The sequence below is a fragment of the Macaca fascicularis genome, chromosome 2, assembly GCF_037993035.2.
Source record: "Macaca fascicularis isolate 582-1 chromosome 2, T2T-MFA8v1.1".
Taxonomy (NCBI): Eukaryota; Metazoa; Chordata; class Mammalia; order Primates; family Cercopithecidae; genus Macaca; species Macaca fascicularis.
In genome coordinates, this window is record NC_088376.1 from 129,423,864 (window position 1) to 129,439,604 (window position 15,741).

Consider the following 15,741-nt stretch of genomic DNA (forward strand, 5'->3'; position numbering starts at 1 on the left):
GGCACTGTAGTAACACTTTCCACGCATCTTCTGCTGTTCATCTTCGTGACAGTTCTGTGAGGTAGGTGCTGGTCTGGTCTTCATTCTGTAGATGTGAAAACGGAGGGAGAGTTAAAATGCCTTGCCCAAGGCCATGGGAGTACTAAGGGGTACAGCCAGGATTTGAACTCAGGCTCAGATCTAACTCCAGACTTGATATTCTTAATCACTTTACATGTAATTATGCACACCACACATGATGTCTTCCATAATGTTTTTGCAGTTTTGTATACTCAAAAGTTGATAAAAAGTTTAGGTCATATTTAGTCCGCTCATTGAAGGCATTTCTGTAAATTGCATTGATTCCTTAACTTGGTGACATGTAGCTTAGGAAAGTCTGGCCAGCATATTTCTTAGACCACCTCTCCCAAGCATCCATTGCATCTGCTGAGCTTGGGCAGGGATTAAACTGTGCTCACTGAGTCAGTTCTCAGAGACCAACCACGGAGAGCACAGATAAGTTCACAGTTAAGGAGTTCAGCCAGAACCGCATTTTCCACGTGCTTGTGTTTAACTCCCCACAGGACAGTGCTTACTGGAGTAAGGAACTGTGTCTTCTGTTTATTCTTTATGGTTCTGTCTTTTACACAGCAGGTGTTTATGTAACTATTTGCTAATTGTTTGAAGGGTAGCATTCTTTTCCAGGTTGAATGCAAAGTTGGATAACTGTATCTAGATTAACTGTTTTATTTATACATTCTTTTAGAGGTATGTTCACAGCTATAAAAGAGTTTTCCCTTTTTAACCATACAGATTTTTTCTTACCAAGCTTTAAGTCAAAAGTAAGCATATTATGAAAGGATATGATAAAATTTCCTATGAGAATGCATTTTTTTTTTCTATTTTCTTAGTGTGAGACATCAGTTTATATTGCAGTGTGGAGAACTGTTAAGAATACTGTCAGGTCCGAGTGATTTTGCTTACAGCTACAAGGTGTTACAAAGCAGTAGCTAGATAAGATGTAATCTTTAAGCTAAGCAGTATTTAAAGCAAAATGAAAAGAAAATCAGTTTGGTGTTGTAAGACAGCAACATTATGCTTATGCTTTTCTAAGATGAAATCATAGCTTTGTAACAGAAATCAGGGATCAATGCATTATCACTTCACTTGCATTGATAGTTCGATGTATATAATAATTAGATCTCTTTTATGTTTTATAAGTATTTTAAACGTGCAGTACTACATAAAAGCTATGTTTTCAAGTTTAAGAGTAAATAGCATTTTTTCTTGTTGATTCTTGTTTTAATAGTAGTGAAAATGTCTACCACCATCCTACCCACAACAAATTTCTCTCATACTTTTAGTTATATAAACAAGATAAGAATTAGAAGATGCTCAGTGCTCAGGGTCTGCAGTTATACCATTTCATGAGACTGGGAGAATCTGGTGTCTTCATAGACATGTTTGCTCGGAACACAGCCTCCAGTAAAAGCATTGCAAAGATTGAAAGGAGTGGCGACAGACTAAAAAAATGCCTGTGTGTCTATGTGTCTGCGATTTTTACCACAATAAGCTAGTATTAAAAATTAAATATAACATGTCAGTATGGAAGAAAACTGCCTGAAAATACGAACAAAGTACATTGTAAGCTGGGCATAGTAGCCCACGCCTGTAATCCCAGCACTTTGGGAGGCCGAGGGGCAGATTACTTATGGTCAGGAGTTCGAGACCAGCCTGGCCAACATAGTGAAAACCTGTCTCTACAAAAAAGACAAAAATTAGCGGGGCGGGCGTGGTGGTGCGCGCCTACTTGGGAGGCTGAGGTGGGAGGATTGCTTGAACCCAGGAGACAAAGGTTGCAGTGAACCAAGATTGCACCGCTGCACCCCAGCCTGGGCAACAGAACAAAGCCCTGTCTCAGAGAAAAAAATAAAAAGAACAAAGTACATTTTAAACTTCCAGATTAGCAGTCAAATCAGAGTCTAAGTACTGTTTAAAATTTTAGCAAAATCACGTGATGAAACAGGCATCTTTTAACATTTCAAAAACTATAAGAAAATTTGAATTCTTAATTTGCATCTTAGAAAGTATGGGACACTTAATAGAAAAAGAATGAGAATTCCCCAGCATCCTTGCATTCAAATTATAAAAGTAAGAAGCAAAATTTTCTGGTTTCTAGAGCAATTGAGAGAGATCCATATAAGGAATATAAGAATTGGAAAAGTATGAAACTCCTTGGGTTTTAGGTGAAATTCAGTGAGTAAACAAAATGTTTAGGAAATGCTTGTATTTCATGATTTGGCCAAGGAAAAGATAAATACAGATGGTTTAAACAAACAAACACACAAAAAAACAGATGACTAAGAAGACCAAGTAGGGCAGGAAGAGTATCATGTATCTCAAAGGCCCAAGAAGATGGATGAAGTAAAGGCTGTGGCTCCCGGAGCCCAGGCTCCCTCTCCCAGCTCCTCAGTTAGAGCTGGGTACCCAGCTGCCCAGGCATCCTGCTGTGGTTACGGTTCTGGAGCCAAACTAATAACACCCAGCACATTTCTTGCAGGTTCTCTTATTTGTAAACTGAAGGTGAGATTTAACCATGGCTTATGAGTGCCATAGCCTGGAGGTAGTGGGCTAGGTCGTTTGTCAGAAAACAATAAAAAGCACACCAGAATTCGTCGTTTCTTTCTTTTAGGTATTTTTCTCTTATTTATGGAAGTCTGTGACTGAAATGAGATAAATAGAATCCATCAAGATAAAAGGTTCTTGGGATGAGTCATATCGACTTTTTTTTGCTGAGACAAAATGTGAGAAAAGAGAATTTTCCACACTTGAATTTAATCAGATTATCAAACATAAATATATATTTAGAAGCACTTAAAATGCCTATAATGATTCCTCATTCCTTTGGAAATAGAAGACCTTGACAGTGTATGATTTTCAAGGGACTCGTTTATACATTTACGTGTACCTCCTTTAACAAATGGGGGGAAGAAAAGAGAGTATTAGCTGTTTGTATTTGTTCTTGAGATCTGCTTACTTGTTATTTGTGAGCATTTCAGAGGTTTGTTTAGTGGGTCTGGTTTAAATATGCGGTATGACATTGCGTGTGCTGCCTCTAGGTCTTGCTCTGCCCCAGTAGGCTTTACCAGTTGATCGTAGCTTTCATTCCAAGTGAGCCTAAATAAACTTGGGAAACCATCTTTGCACAGCTCATCAGAAAGCCTTGTCCAGTCCAGTAAATGCCATTCCTGATTTATAGGGTTATTTATTGAACCAAGAATGAAATTTGGGATTGTGATGTTTGGCCCATTCATGTTTTCTCCTGTTCCTTATGCAAGGGTAAAATGGTGAAATACAACTTGCATGGTAGGTATTCATGTAGGTACCAAACATTTACTTGCCTTCTTTATGTAAGGAACTGTGCAGGGCCCTGTGGGGACTCCAGAGATGAAGGTAATGACGTCCCTCTCCCTTAGAATCAAAGGTGAGATGAGAGAGCTTTTAAAGGGCAATGAAAAAAACAAGTGACTACTTTCTTTTAAAATATTTTTCTGGTGCTTTTTAGGATAAAGGCTTGTGAGTATATCTGTTTCCAATAAATAGGGCTTGTCAGTGTAAGTCCTTCAGCTCTTTTATGTTAACCATTTTTGATAAAAAATCTTTTTAAAAAGATTGTCCCATACTTAAACACAGCAAACCAAGTGTTCTTTTGCAGGCAAAATTATTAAAAATAATCACACCTTTTCTTGGTGACTCATAATCAATGTCATGAGCATCAGTCAAATTGTTTTATCATGACTATTACTCAATGATATGTTTAGATGTTGTCAACGGGTTTTACCCTACCCAAGACTAATGATAAGGTTTGGCTGTGTCCCCACCCAAATCGAATCTTGAATGGTAACTCCCACAATTCCCATGTGTTGGAGAGGAATGCAGTGGGAGGGGATTGAATTACAGGGGCAAGTCTTTCCTGCTGTGTTCTCATGACAGTGAATGAGTCTCACAAGATTTGATAGCTTTAAAAAACAAGAGTTTGCCTGTACAAGCTCTCTCTCTGCCTGCCGCCATCCATGTAAGACGTGACTTGCTCCTCCTTGCCTTCTGCCATGATTGTGAGGTTTCCCAGCCACGTGGAACTGTAAGTCCAATTAAACCTCTTTCTTTTGTACATTGCCGGGTCTTGAGTATGTCTTCATCAGCAGTGTGAAAATGGACTAATACAACTAATAAGAACCACAAATAGAAAGCTCGGAGAATCCCCAGTCAGAATAAATATCCCCCACATATCTAAAATCTGGCCCACACATATCCAAAAATATTACTGTATAAATTCTAAAACCTAAATAGTAGTAAGCAAACTGAGCATTTTAGTCCATCTTGCTTTTACTTAAGAATAATCAATGTCTTTGCCTGTAATTACCAGCACAATCATTAGTTTAAGATTTTCTTATAAATTCTTATTATCTTTACTAACTTATCTAGAATGCAAATATCTAAATATCTCAACTAGCCAACATATATTATTGCCAAAAACAAAGTACAGATCAACGCATATAAAAATGATGCTGCTTGCACATCCCAGAACAGTTTCAGTCTAGCTGCCATTATAACCCAAATCAGCCTGTATACCGTAAGGGATTCCTAATTATCTGTTAGGTATATCCATTTTTAATTATGAAAAGTAGTGCTATATGAAAAATTTATTTTAGCCTTTTAGCCACCAGTGTGTATTGCAAGAGCTACGGTGTGGCCGAATGAAATCCGAATTGTGGTTCCCATTATGTTTGATATTGTTTTCAGTTTCACAACTTGCTTTTAGAAATCTCTTTTGTAGCCATAGTAGTATGAGAGTACTTCACAGAGAGATGGTTCATCTGATTGAATGATAAAATGATAGGCAGCTGTTGCTTTGTTTTTAAAAATATATGTGCAAAAGCTACGCAATAGCTTGATCAACAACAGCATGGAAAGTATTTACACGAAAATCATTGTCTGCTGTCTGTAATCTGTTATAAACTTCTGGTGGTAAAGTCACAGCAGTGAGACCTACCCAGAGGATGATATCCAGAGCAAGCCTAGGTTTGAAAAAACTAAGCATTTTCCTTTCTATTGTCTTAAATTTTGTCATCTGATGTTGCTAATTTTGGAATTGAGTAGATGATTCTGTGCACATACCTATTTTGCTACATGCATAAAATGCATGTTGTCAACGGGTTTACTACATACATAAAAAGCATGTAGTATAATATCATCATCTTGTAAGGTTGGAAGCGATATAACTGCTTTTGAATAGAGCAGCTAAAGAAGTCCTAAGTTGTAAGTTTTTGTTCACTGGAGCCAACACACTTATTTTCAATTTGTTATTCATAAGACAATAGTGCTTATTTGGGTGGGTCTTTTAAAAGTGAAAAAGCCTTCTCTTCATGCTGTACTTTAAATAGAAGACATCTGGTCTGGGGTTGGACTCCCAGCCACTTCATAGTATTGTGCCTGGTGTTTGCTTTCTGGCCTATGACTACTGGTGCTAATAGTTATTATCTTGGGGTGGGGGTCAGGGAGCCAAACTACTTCATGCTTTTCTTCCTTTGATAGGCCTTTAGCATTTAAGTGAAGAATCACTTGGGAAATTACAACCTGATTGTTTTTGTAGTGATATCACTGAGTATCCTAATGAATAATACAAATATTGTTAATTTTAAAAGTCAAGCTGATGTTTAAAAGTTGCTTACTTTTATACAATAGTTGTTATGATGAAACTCAACTAGGGTCTGTAGCTTAGTTAATAGTATTGTACCAATTTCAGTCTTGTGCTTTGATAATTATACTGTGGAAGCTGAGTGAAGGATATATGGGAACTATATTATTATTATTTTTTGAGATAGGGTCTTGCTTTGCTGCCCAGACTAGAGTGCAGTGATGTGATCGCCGATAACTGCAGCTTCAACCTCCCAGGCTCAAGCAATCCTCCTACCTCAGCCTCCTTAGTAGCTGGGACTCAGGCATGTGCCACCACATCTGGCTAATTTTTACATTTTTTTGTAGAGACAGGGTCTCCCTGTGTTGCTCAGGCTGGTCTCAAACTCCTGGGCTCAAGTGATCCTCCCACTTCAGACTCCTGAAGTGCTGGGATTATAGGCACGAGCCGCAGCACTCGGTGGACTGCTCCTACTTTCGTAACTCTTCTGTAAATCTAAAATTATTTCAAAATAAAAGTGTCATACAACCTATTAGAAATGGTTTATAATCAGCCTCTATTAAGGTAGCTTTACTTAAGAAAAATTACCGAAGTGAAACTAAGAACATTTTTGACTTCTGTTCTCATTACTTAAACTTGATATTTCTCATTAATGTAACCATAGATTCATGTGAAAATTTTATTTATACTGTAATTCCAGCTACTTGGGAGGCTGGGGTGGGAGGATCACTTGAGACCAGGAGTTCGAGACCACCCTGGGCAAACATAGCAAGACGCTGCCTCAAAAAAATAAAATAAATTAGCCAGGCATGGTGGCACTTGCCCAGAGTCCCAGTTTCTCAGGAGGCTGAGGCGGGAGGATCGCTTGAGTGCAGAAGTTGGAGGCTGCAGTGAGCTGTGATCACTTCACTGCACTCCAGCCTGGGTAACAGAACAAGATTCAGTCTCTTAAGTTACTTACATTTGAACAGAAAAAGGAAACGGGAGATTGAATTGGGATAAATAAGCAAACATCAGGGAAAATGTGCCTCCTTGCTTTTTAAATTTCTTATTGTTATTTTGGTATACAACCTCCACCATGGGTTGAGCCTACATTACTGCTTCTTCACATTTGGGCCCCTTAGTACCCCTCTCCTCCTCCCCTAATTATTTATCTGCCCTGACAGAAATGATCATTAGACCTCTGTGGCAATGAAATGACTTATTTAGGTTGAGAAATCATGGAAATTTAAAAAAATTTTGGCAGGTTCTTTAAAAAAAACTTTTATAAACCTACATTATTTAAATTCATTTTATTAACTTCAAAGTATTTAGTAACATGTGTATTATGATGTAGTTTGACTAGAAATTGAGCTGCATGTGATAGTGAGGAAACATAATGCTATTTGCAGAATGAACCAGCCTCAGTTTTCCCACTTACTATCTATGTGACCTCAGGCACGTTACTTAAAATCTCCTAGCACTTGCCTCTCACCTGTTTTTGTGGAGAATAATACACTTCTCAACATTGAATGAGATTATACATGTAAAATCTTTAGCATAGTGCCTAGAGCATTGTAGGTAGTCAGTAAATCCCAACCAGTATTGTCAATAGTAATCATTTATATTGTTACCTACACTACATTTTTATTCCACATTCCAGTCTAAAATTATGTGAATGTCATAATCAATATGTAGTCTTCCTGTGAGTAATGTCTTCCAGCTAGAGTATTTTGTTTATTACAATCCTGTTGTCCCTCCAAATAGATGAGCAAATATATAATTTCAAAATATGTTCATAATTTTTGTATAGTATTTTTTAGCAGTCAGGTTCTGATGATTGTTGTTTTACGAATTTAAGGTTGCACTCAAATGAATAATTTGTAAATAACACTCACCTTTTTACACTGGTCTCAGTATTACATTTCTGAAGTTCTGTATTCAGACAGTTCCTCAATTAGAAAAATCATTACAAACTCATTTAAGCAAGTTGTTTCAGACATTTACATAATTTGTTCATTCACTTGGATATTTTAATCATTCCAGTAGAAACTGTGATTTGTGTGTGGAAGTAAAGTGTCTCATGAATGCTTATCTGTGTGTTACCTGGACAACAATATCCTATAGATCCAAACCCATGTGATCCAAACCACACCAGAGTGTCCCTTCCAGATCCCAGCTTTCCTACTCACTGTTTAATCTTTGAGTTACTTAACATCTTTGAGCCTCATCTTTAAACAGTTTTTTCCTTAGAGATGGGATCTCACTATGTTAACCAGGCTCATCTCAAACTCCTGGCCTCAAGTGATCCTCCCATCACGGCCTCCCAAAGTGCTAGAATTACAGGCGTGAGCCACAATGGTTTTGTCTATAAAATGACAAGATAATAAGAATTACATATACGTCAGAAGATTGTGGAGAGAATTACATGAGTTGATGTATGTAAAGCGCTTCACACCTGGAACATGGGAAGTTCTGTATCTTCTGTGGAAGTGTGTATTGTGGTTGCTGTTACAGTCGTTCTTTACGTCATGCTTTGTGTTTGCCACTGAAGTTTCTCGCTTTACATGTTTTGAGTCTTCTGGAGATGTTTTGTTTGTTTTAAGGTATTTATTAGTATCCATTTCAAATACCAAATTATTTCTTTATGTGTTTTTTGTAAGCTCATTATTCTGGCCAGGTGATAGTGGAAAGTTACAGTTATCTGTGGAGATTCTATTTTTAAATGTTGTCTTCAGCCATCTGAGTCTGTTTTGATTGTGGCTTTTTTTCCCCCTGGCAACCAATTTTTTTTCTCCCTAGATTATGACAGGTGCCTCTGTGAAGCTTTCTCTGTCACCTCACTTCTCTCTTTTATAATCCTCTTCTGCCCCCACCATACCTTCCTCGAATATTAAACCTAGGGACTGTTACTTTTTCTCTCCTTGGCTATAATACCTGACACCTAGTAAATACTTGTTGAATTTATGACTTGCATAACATTTTTGATTTCTTATCACACATCTTGTTGTTACTTACTTTTGCTTATAAACTCAGCATTATTACCAGTATTTCAAGTCTATCTGGAGTAGCCTTCTACTCTTTAGAACCTTTAAAGTTGTCAGTAGATTAACTGAAGGTGACCTTTAGTCATCAGCAGAAATCTAGTTTATATTTTGCATTGCTTTTCTAATAAGTTGGTGAAGTAAGTGTTGGTGTTAAAACTGGCATTAACCTGATAAAATACACCCTTTGCCACCTTAAAAGTAAAGAAAAAGCGATTCCACTCTCTTGTTTCTTACTCTTTCTGCAATGCTTATAGGAGCTCTGGAGAAAATAATGCTTTCTATTAAAGCATACAGATTTATTTGCAAACATTAGAGCATTTTCTGAAAATATACCAGATACTCAGTTTAATGGCAATATTATCTTTAGAAACCTGTTTCTAATAAATCTTTTCTTTTTTAGCTTATCTGTTTTCACAAGTAAGATGACAAATACCTATTTGAGAGCTGCACTCTCAGTGCAGTAAATTGAATTAATACACTTTCAGAGAATCATTCATGTTAGTATGGATAGAGGGAAATGTTGGTCCTCAAACCACATACTGTCACATATTTAATTTGTTAGATAGTTAACATAGTAGCTGTCTGACTTAAGAAAAGTTGTGAAAGTTGACAGAGTAAACAGTACCTATGATTCATTTCCATGGCATCTTCTTCCTCCCCTCAGTGACCTTCACAGCCTTCCAGAGATAGTTGTCAGTGAGGAAGTATTCAGAGTAGGAAATTAAAATGAACTTTGCTGTTCTTCTTTTAGTTGCTGTGTATTTGATTATCCCTAAAAATGTCACACCACTCTCAAAGTCATTATACTTTTCTAACTATTTAAATTAGTATATTCAAGAGGTCTTTTTTGTTAATATTTGTGGTCACTATTGCAATGCATACTATTATGCTGAAGGTCCTACTCAATTCAGTAAGGCAAAAATGAAAATAAACAAGAAAAGTTACCTTAATTGGAGAGGAAAAAGTACAGCTCTCTTTATTCACAGACGATATGGTCATCTATGTTGAAAATTGGATGAGCTCTATAAAAAAAGCTATGAGGTTGGTAACTTTAGCAAGGCTGCAGAATACAAGATCAGTGTACAAAAATCAATTGTATTGATAATCAGTTTCTGCATATTAGCAATGAACAATCAGAGATTGAAATTTTAAAAAAGTATGATTTGCAGTAGCACCAAAACATGTGAAATACTTAAGGATAAATTTGACAAAACCAGTGCAAAACTTGTATACTGAAAACTATAAGACAGTGTGGAGAGAATGTAAAGAAGGCCTTAGTTAAATGAAGAGGAATGTCATGCCTATGAGAAGAAAACCCCTCAACATTAACAGCTGGTTCTCTCCAGAATAATCCATGGATTTGGTGCATCCCAATCACAGTCTCAGCAGGTTATTTCATAGGAATTGATAATCAGATTGCAAAATTCATATGGAAATGCAAAATACTTAGAATAGGTAGAAGAACTTTGAAAAAGAATTTGAAAAACAAATACTACCTGATTTCAAGATTCATTATAAAGTTACAGTAGTGAAGAAAGTATGGGATTGATATCAAGATAGGCCTATAGAGGAGAACAGAATAGAGCGTTCAGAAATAGACCCACACAGATGTGGACAATTGATTTTTGACAAAAGCAAGCAGGCAGTTCACTGGAGAAATTACTGTCTTTCCCAGTCACTGCAACAACTGAATATCCACATGTGAAAACCAAATAACTTCAATCTACATATTGTATGATGGATATAAATGTAAAACCTGAAAGCATAAAATTTCTAGAAGAAAACACAGGATCAAAAAATCTTTGTGACTTTGAGTTAGGCAAAGATTTCTTAGATGTGACACCAAAAGCAAGATCTGTAAAAGGATAATTTGAACTTCATCAAAATTAAAAACTTCCTTTAAAGACGCTGTTAAAAGAATGATGAAAGATGCTGTTTAAAGAATGAAAAGACAAGACTAGAAGAAAACATCTGTAAATGAGCTATGTCTAGAATATGTAAAGAACTCTTAAAATTCAGTCATTGAGATATGGTAACCCAGTACAAATGTGCAACACATTTGAACAGACACTTCACCAAAGACAGTATGTTGTGGATGGCAAATAAGTACATGAAAAGCAGCTCAGCATCATTAGGGAAATACAGATTAAAACCACAATGAAGGCCAGGCGCAGTGGCTCACACCTGTAATCCCAGCACTTTGGGAGGCTGAGGCGGGTGGATCACTTGAGGTCAGGAGTTTGACACCAGCCTGGGCAACATGGTGAAACCCTGTCTCTACTAAAAATACAAAAATTAGCTGGGCATGTTGGCGGGCGCCTGTAGTCCCAGCTACTCAGGAGGCTGAGGCAGGAGCATCACATGAACCCAGGAGTTGGAGTTTGCAGTGAGCTGAGATTGTACCACTGTACTCCAGCACTCCAGCCTGGGTGACAGAGTGAGTCTATGTCTCAAAAAAAAAAAAAAAAAGAATAAAAAGAAAGAAATACTACAACACACTTAGTAGAATGTTTAAAATGTTAAAGTGGTGATGATAACAAGTATTAGGAAGATGTGGAGAAACCGGAACTCATGGGAATGTCAAATGGTACGATTGCTTTGGAAAACAAGTTTGGCAGTCCTTAAAAAGTTAAACATAACTCCCATGTGATCTAGCGATTTCACCGCTAGGTATTTCCCCAAGAGAAATGAAAGCATGTGTACATATAAAAACCTGTATACAAATGTTCATGGTGGCTTTATTTGTAATAGCCCCAAACGGAAAAAATCTCAGATGTCCATCAACAGGTAAACACGTAAATCACGATATATACATACAACGGAATATTACTAATGAAGAAGTAGTCAACTGTTGATATCTGCATGACATGGGTGAATCACAAAATAATTCTGAATAAAAGAAGTTGGATTTTAAAAATATGTGATTACAATGATATTCTGGGAAAGGCATACTAATCGAGTGACAGATCAGATTGGGGGGTAGTGAGGAAGGACAGGAAGGAGGGGTTACATAGGGAGACAAGAAAACGTGTGGGTCATGAGTAAGTTCACTATCTCAATTGTGGCGATGAAGTTTTGTGTGCGCACACACATATGTATACTCTGAAAATTGTTTCCTTTGAGCACTCTACTGTAGCTGTCACTCTCATTTCTTTGACTTATTTTAGAATGCAGTTAAGTCTTTGGGAAAGTCACTTATGTCATCAGTAAAGAATGCCACCAAAATAGCTTCTCATTTAAGTTCCCATCCCCAGAGCTAACCCACAGGAGGTTCCGATAAATTCAAATATTTAATAACTTGTATTTTTCTTTCTCCTTAAACACAGGCCCTCTGGTCCTGGAGGCAGGATCATGTGGTGGATTCTTGGCAGTCAGCAGTCTGTGGAGCTTTTGCAGGTGCAAAGGATTATATTATACTGGGAAAGACCTAAGAGGGGGAAAAATGTGAAAATATTAACTGTGCAAAAACAACATTCTTTAAAAATTCCAGGTTGTTTAGATGAAGAGTGCTCCACTGGTTGAGAAAAGAACGTGTCCTAGAGGGGGGAAAAAACTGCTAAAAAGGTGTCTGCCTGAAAGACAACCAATTTGTTTTTGACAAATTTTTCTTTTTCTTTTTATCTTTATTAAAGCCTTCATTCAGGCCCTGGAATGATCTTAAAGATGATTTAGAAAGTCCTCTGTGGGAAGAGACTTGCTGTGGGTGCAGGGCTTACCATGCAGCTGTCTGCCTTGGGCAGTGCTTAGGGGGTTTAAGCGATTTCTGCAGAAGGCAATGATTCACGGTTGGTGTGACATGTTTGACAGCACTGTAGATTAAGTAGTGTCAGGAGAGCAGAGGCTCCTCCATAACTTACTGAAGGCTAAACTGTTCTGTGTAGGAAGTATGGAAATCTACACATCTGGGCATTTTCGAGACATTAAAGCAAGAGCGAGGTGACAATATGCAATGTCATGTTATCCATCACTAAGTCATAGGAATTTTACAGTGAGGCTTTAATGAGAACTCAAATGCTTTAAAGAGCTTAGTAAGTGACACATTTAAAAACCTAAGAGAGAAGTATATTTTGTTGTTACAAAGTTAAATTAGAATTATAGTTGAAATAAAATGGGAATTTGCCAGAAAAGGAAACTTTTAGTTGAGATGTGAAGCCAGTAGGGGAGGTTTAGGGTGTTAACTTCATTGGAAAATAATTATTTTCCAGTTTGTTTAATAGTCATTGTTTTTTTGTTGTTGTTGTCATGATTGGGAAAACAGAAAATAATTCATTTTATAGGACTCTTTATTAATAGACTCATTTGACTTGTAGAATTGGTAATCAACAATAAGAATTTTGCCTCTAGGCATGAAACCAATCCAGATTGATTATGATGATGATTGTTTCCACATGACACATAGTCATTAGCTGTGTTAAATAATAGGTGGTCTTGATTCATTTTCCAGAGGTCAGGAGTCATTATTCCCCAGTCCCTAAGAGAGATGTGCATTTTTGTAGACACTCTCCTGGGCCCTGGGGACAAAGTGAGCACATAATGGAAATTTAGTCATCCTGGATAAGTAAAGCTACTTTTTAAAGTTAGCAATACTATAAAACTTCCATGTGTTGAAATAAGAAGAACATATTCTCTGGTCCTATTCCTTAAATACCCAATTCAAAGATTTGCTTGCAGAGACATTGTTACTATTAAGGAAATTTGCATTAATTACAGTTTCCTTTTTGGAGTAATACTCTGTAATAGATGCTAAGGACTTATACTGTCAGAAGGAGGGAGAGAAGGGAACTTCCTATCAGACATCCTCTATCTTTGTGGTAGGATCCTACCATCCAGGCCCTTTCAGTTAAGGTGACTCGCCTGGGGAGTGTGGCAGCACAGCCGGTGCTCCAGTGATGCTGGAGTGTGGAGAAAGGGAGCGAGGTGCCCACAGCTATACATCTAGCACAGGCTGAGCTGTGTGACTTACAGGATTGTCAAGTCTCTTTTTGGTCCCCAACTCAGGAATGAGACTTTGGGGCCCTCCTGAGTGCCAGTTTCCTTACCTGTAATGTAGAAGCAACAATTCCTACCTTAGGGGATTACTTCAGGGCTTGAGATAATGTATGGTTAGTACTCTGTACTCTGCAAAACCGAGTCGATATAGGGCACTACTACTATTTCAGTAAGAACAACCAACGTCCAGAAAATGAAAACCTACTTTCACAGTAATTCACCTTCTTGATTGAGTGAAGGAATGTCATATCAATGAAGTTATTGTACAGAACAATCTCCTCTAATAGCTCATACATTTTAAAATGCCTCCAATACAAGCATCTTATTTTTTTTTTCTGATGAAGTTCTGATAAGTGAAGGAGTTTGTCCAAGGCCTGCAAAAAATCCGTTGTTAGTAGATCCACATATATTTAGCAAAAGATAAATATATTTCTTATTTATATCTCTTACTGTTTTGAAATTTTATTTGGTACAAATGTTGATCCAGAGGAACAGGGTTACTATTTTAAAGCATTTCTGAAGGATAAACATCACTTGAAAATATTCCAATTTATGAAAAAGCGAGATTCTGTAAGAGTTGCAACATGGTGCCTTACAGAATATAGAAATGAATGATGTCTTATGAAGTCCCTTTAAAATACGTACACACTGCACTTGCAGACTTTACCCTTACATGGCCATAAAGGCAGTGATAAAACTTGCCCTCAAATCAGAAATCAGATTTCTCATCCCCATGTGCTTTTCCAAGTTTAAATTGGCTAAATCATTGCAGATGAACCATGCTGTGTGCCATCCTTGGCACTCTTTCTTGCTCATGCCTGTTTTATAAACTACTTGGCACAAATATCCAAAAATGTCCCACGAGATTGGAGGTGTTGATGGCTTGTCATGCACAGAAATTCCCTTGGCTTCTGGTCAGGGGTGAAACTAGGGGAAAAAAAGGACTTTGCCAACTTCCTTGTTTCAAGTGAACTTCTAAACATAAACCATAATGCAGCCGAAGTATGACATTTGCTACTATAGTGATATTTGGTGCTCTCGTATATTTTGATCAGTTTCTCATAATAAACACCTCTGTACATTCTCTAGGAGAAAAGAGGGTGGGGGAGAAAGAGGCGGGGAAGGAGATTGATTGCAGTCTCTCCATGGGTTAGAAATTCTAGAATAGGGTGAGGGATTACTCGGGTAACAAATGAGAAGGCCTGACACAATCTCTATTAAAATACAAACAAAAACCACTTTCCTTCTTGTTGATGTGGAAGTCTTCCACATCTGTCTGCTTCACTGGAGGTCACGCATAAGAGGGGCGTGGTGGTGCTCTTGTCCCTCCCAGACTAATCAGGAGCAGCGCAGGGGCTGGAGGAGAAATGAATGGCAGCAAGGGTGCCCAGGGGTGGGTCTGGGGACTTCCCCACTGCTGCCCCCACATTCTCAGCCGCTGCTCAGAGGTGACAGCTCCAGCCTTACTGTAGGAAGGTGGCTACTTTGTCTTTATGGCGGGGAGGGGCGGTTAGGGAATCTGCATTTGTTCCTCAAGGAAATAGATATAATTTTATCATAAAATTTTAGTTTCCCCTGAATCCTGTCCTCGACAGCAGTTAGCCTAACATTCAGTAGAAACCTAACTCCAGTGGAGACCGTAGAAGACTGTTTCACGGATGCTTTGAACACAATGGCAGCCTGTAATTGCTGTACCAAATGATTATTTCCTGTGTCATATGTTAGAATGTTCCTTGTATCTATTACCAGTAGCTTACAATGCCCTTAAATAAAACATAGAAAATAACTACATTTTAACTGAAAGTCCTGGCCCCCAGCCCTTCCCCGTTATGACCATTATTCTATTCTATTATCTTCACAAGTCCTCCTTACAGCCTTACAAAAGCATTGTGAGATCCGCGAATCAGAGAAATCTTTGATATTTGAAGACGGGCAAATTGATTTATTAGTAACACATAAAATACAGCTTCTCTCTCAGTAGTAAAGTTAGAACCTATTTGGAGCATACGTGTTTCTGTCTTAACTTTTCTTCGTATTACTTTCATGAAA

General features: G+C 37.7%; 1 protein-coding gene across 19 annotated transcripts in view; it reads left to right on the forward strand.

Annotated features, from left to right (window-relative positions):
• Positions 1-15,741, forward strand: part of SLC25A26 (solute carrier family 25 member 26) — a 162,793-nt gene that overhangs the window by 133,626 nt on the left and 13,426 nt on the right. For 18 of the 19 annotated variants that reach the window (XR_012431343.1, XR_012431344.1, XR_012431345.1 and 15 more), the window contains one exon: positions 12,030-12,099. The exons of the other annotated variant lie outside the window; for it this stretch is intronic. Coding sequence is in view for 13 of the 18 variants with exons in the window: in XM_074032653.1 (XP_073888754.1) it covers positions 12,030-12,099 (70 nt within the window). In the remaining 5 variants the exon portion in view is untranslated. The remainder of the gene's footprint in view (positions 1-12,029; positions 12,100-15,741) is intronic. 19 annotated transcript variants of the gene reach the window in all.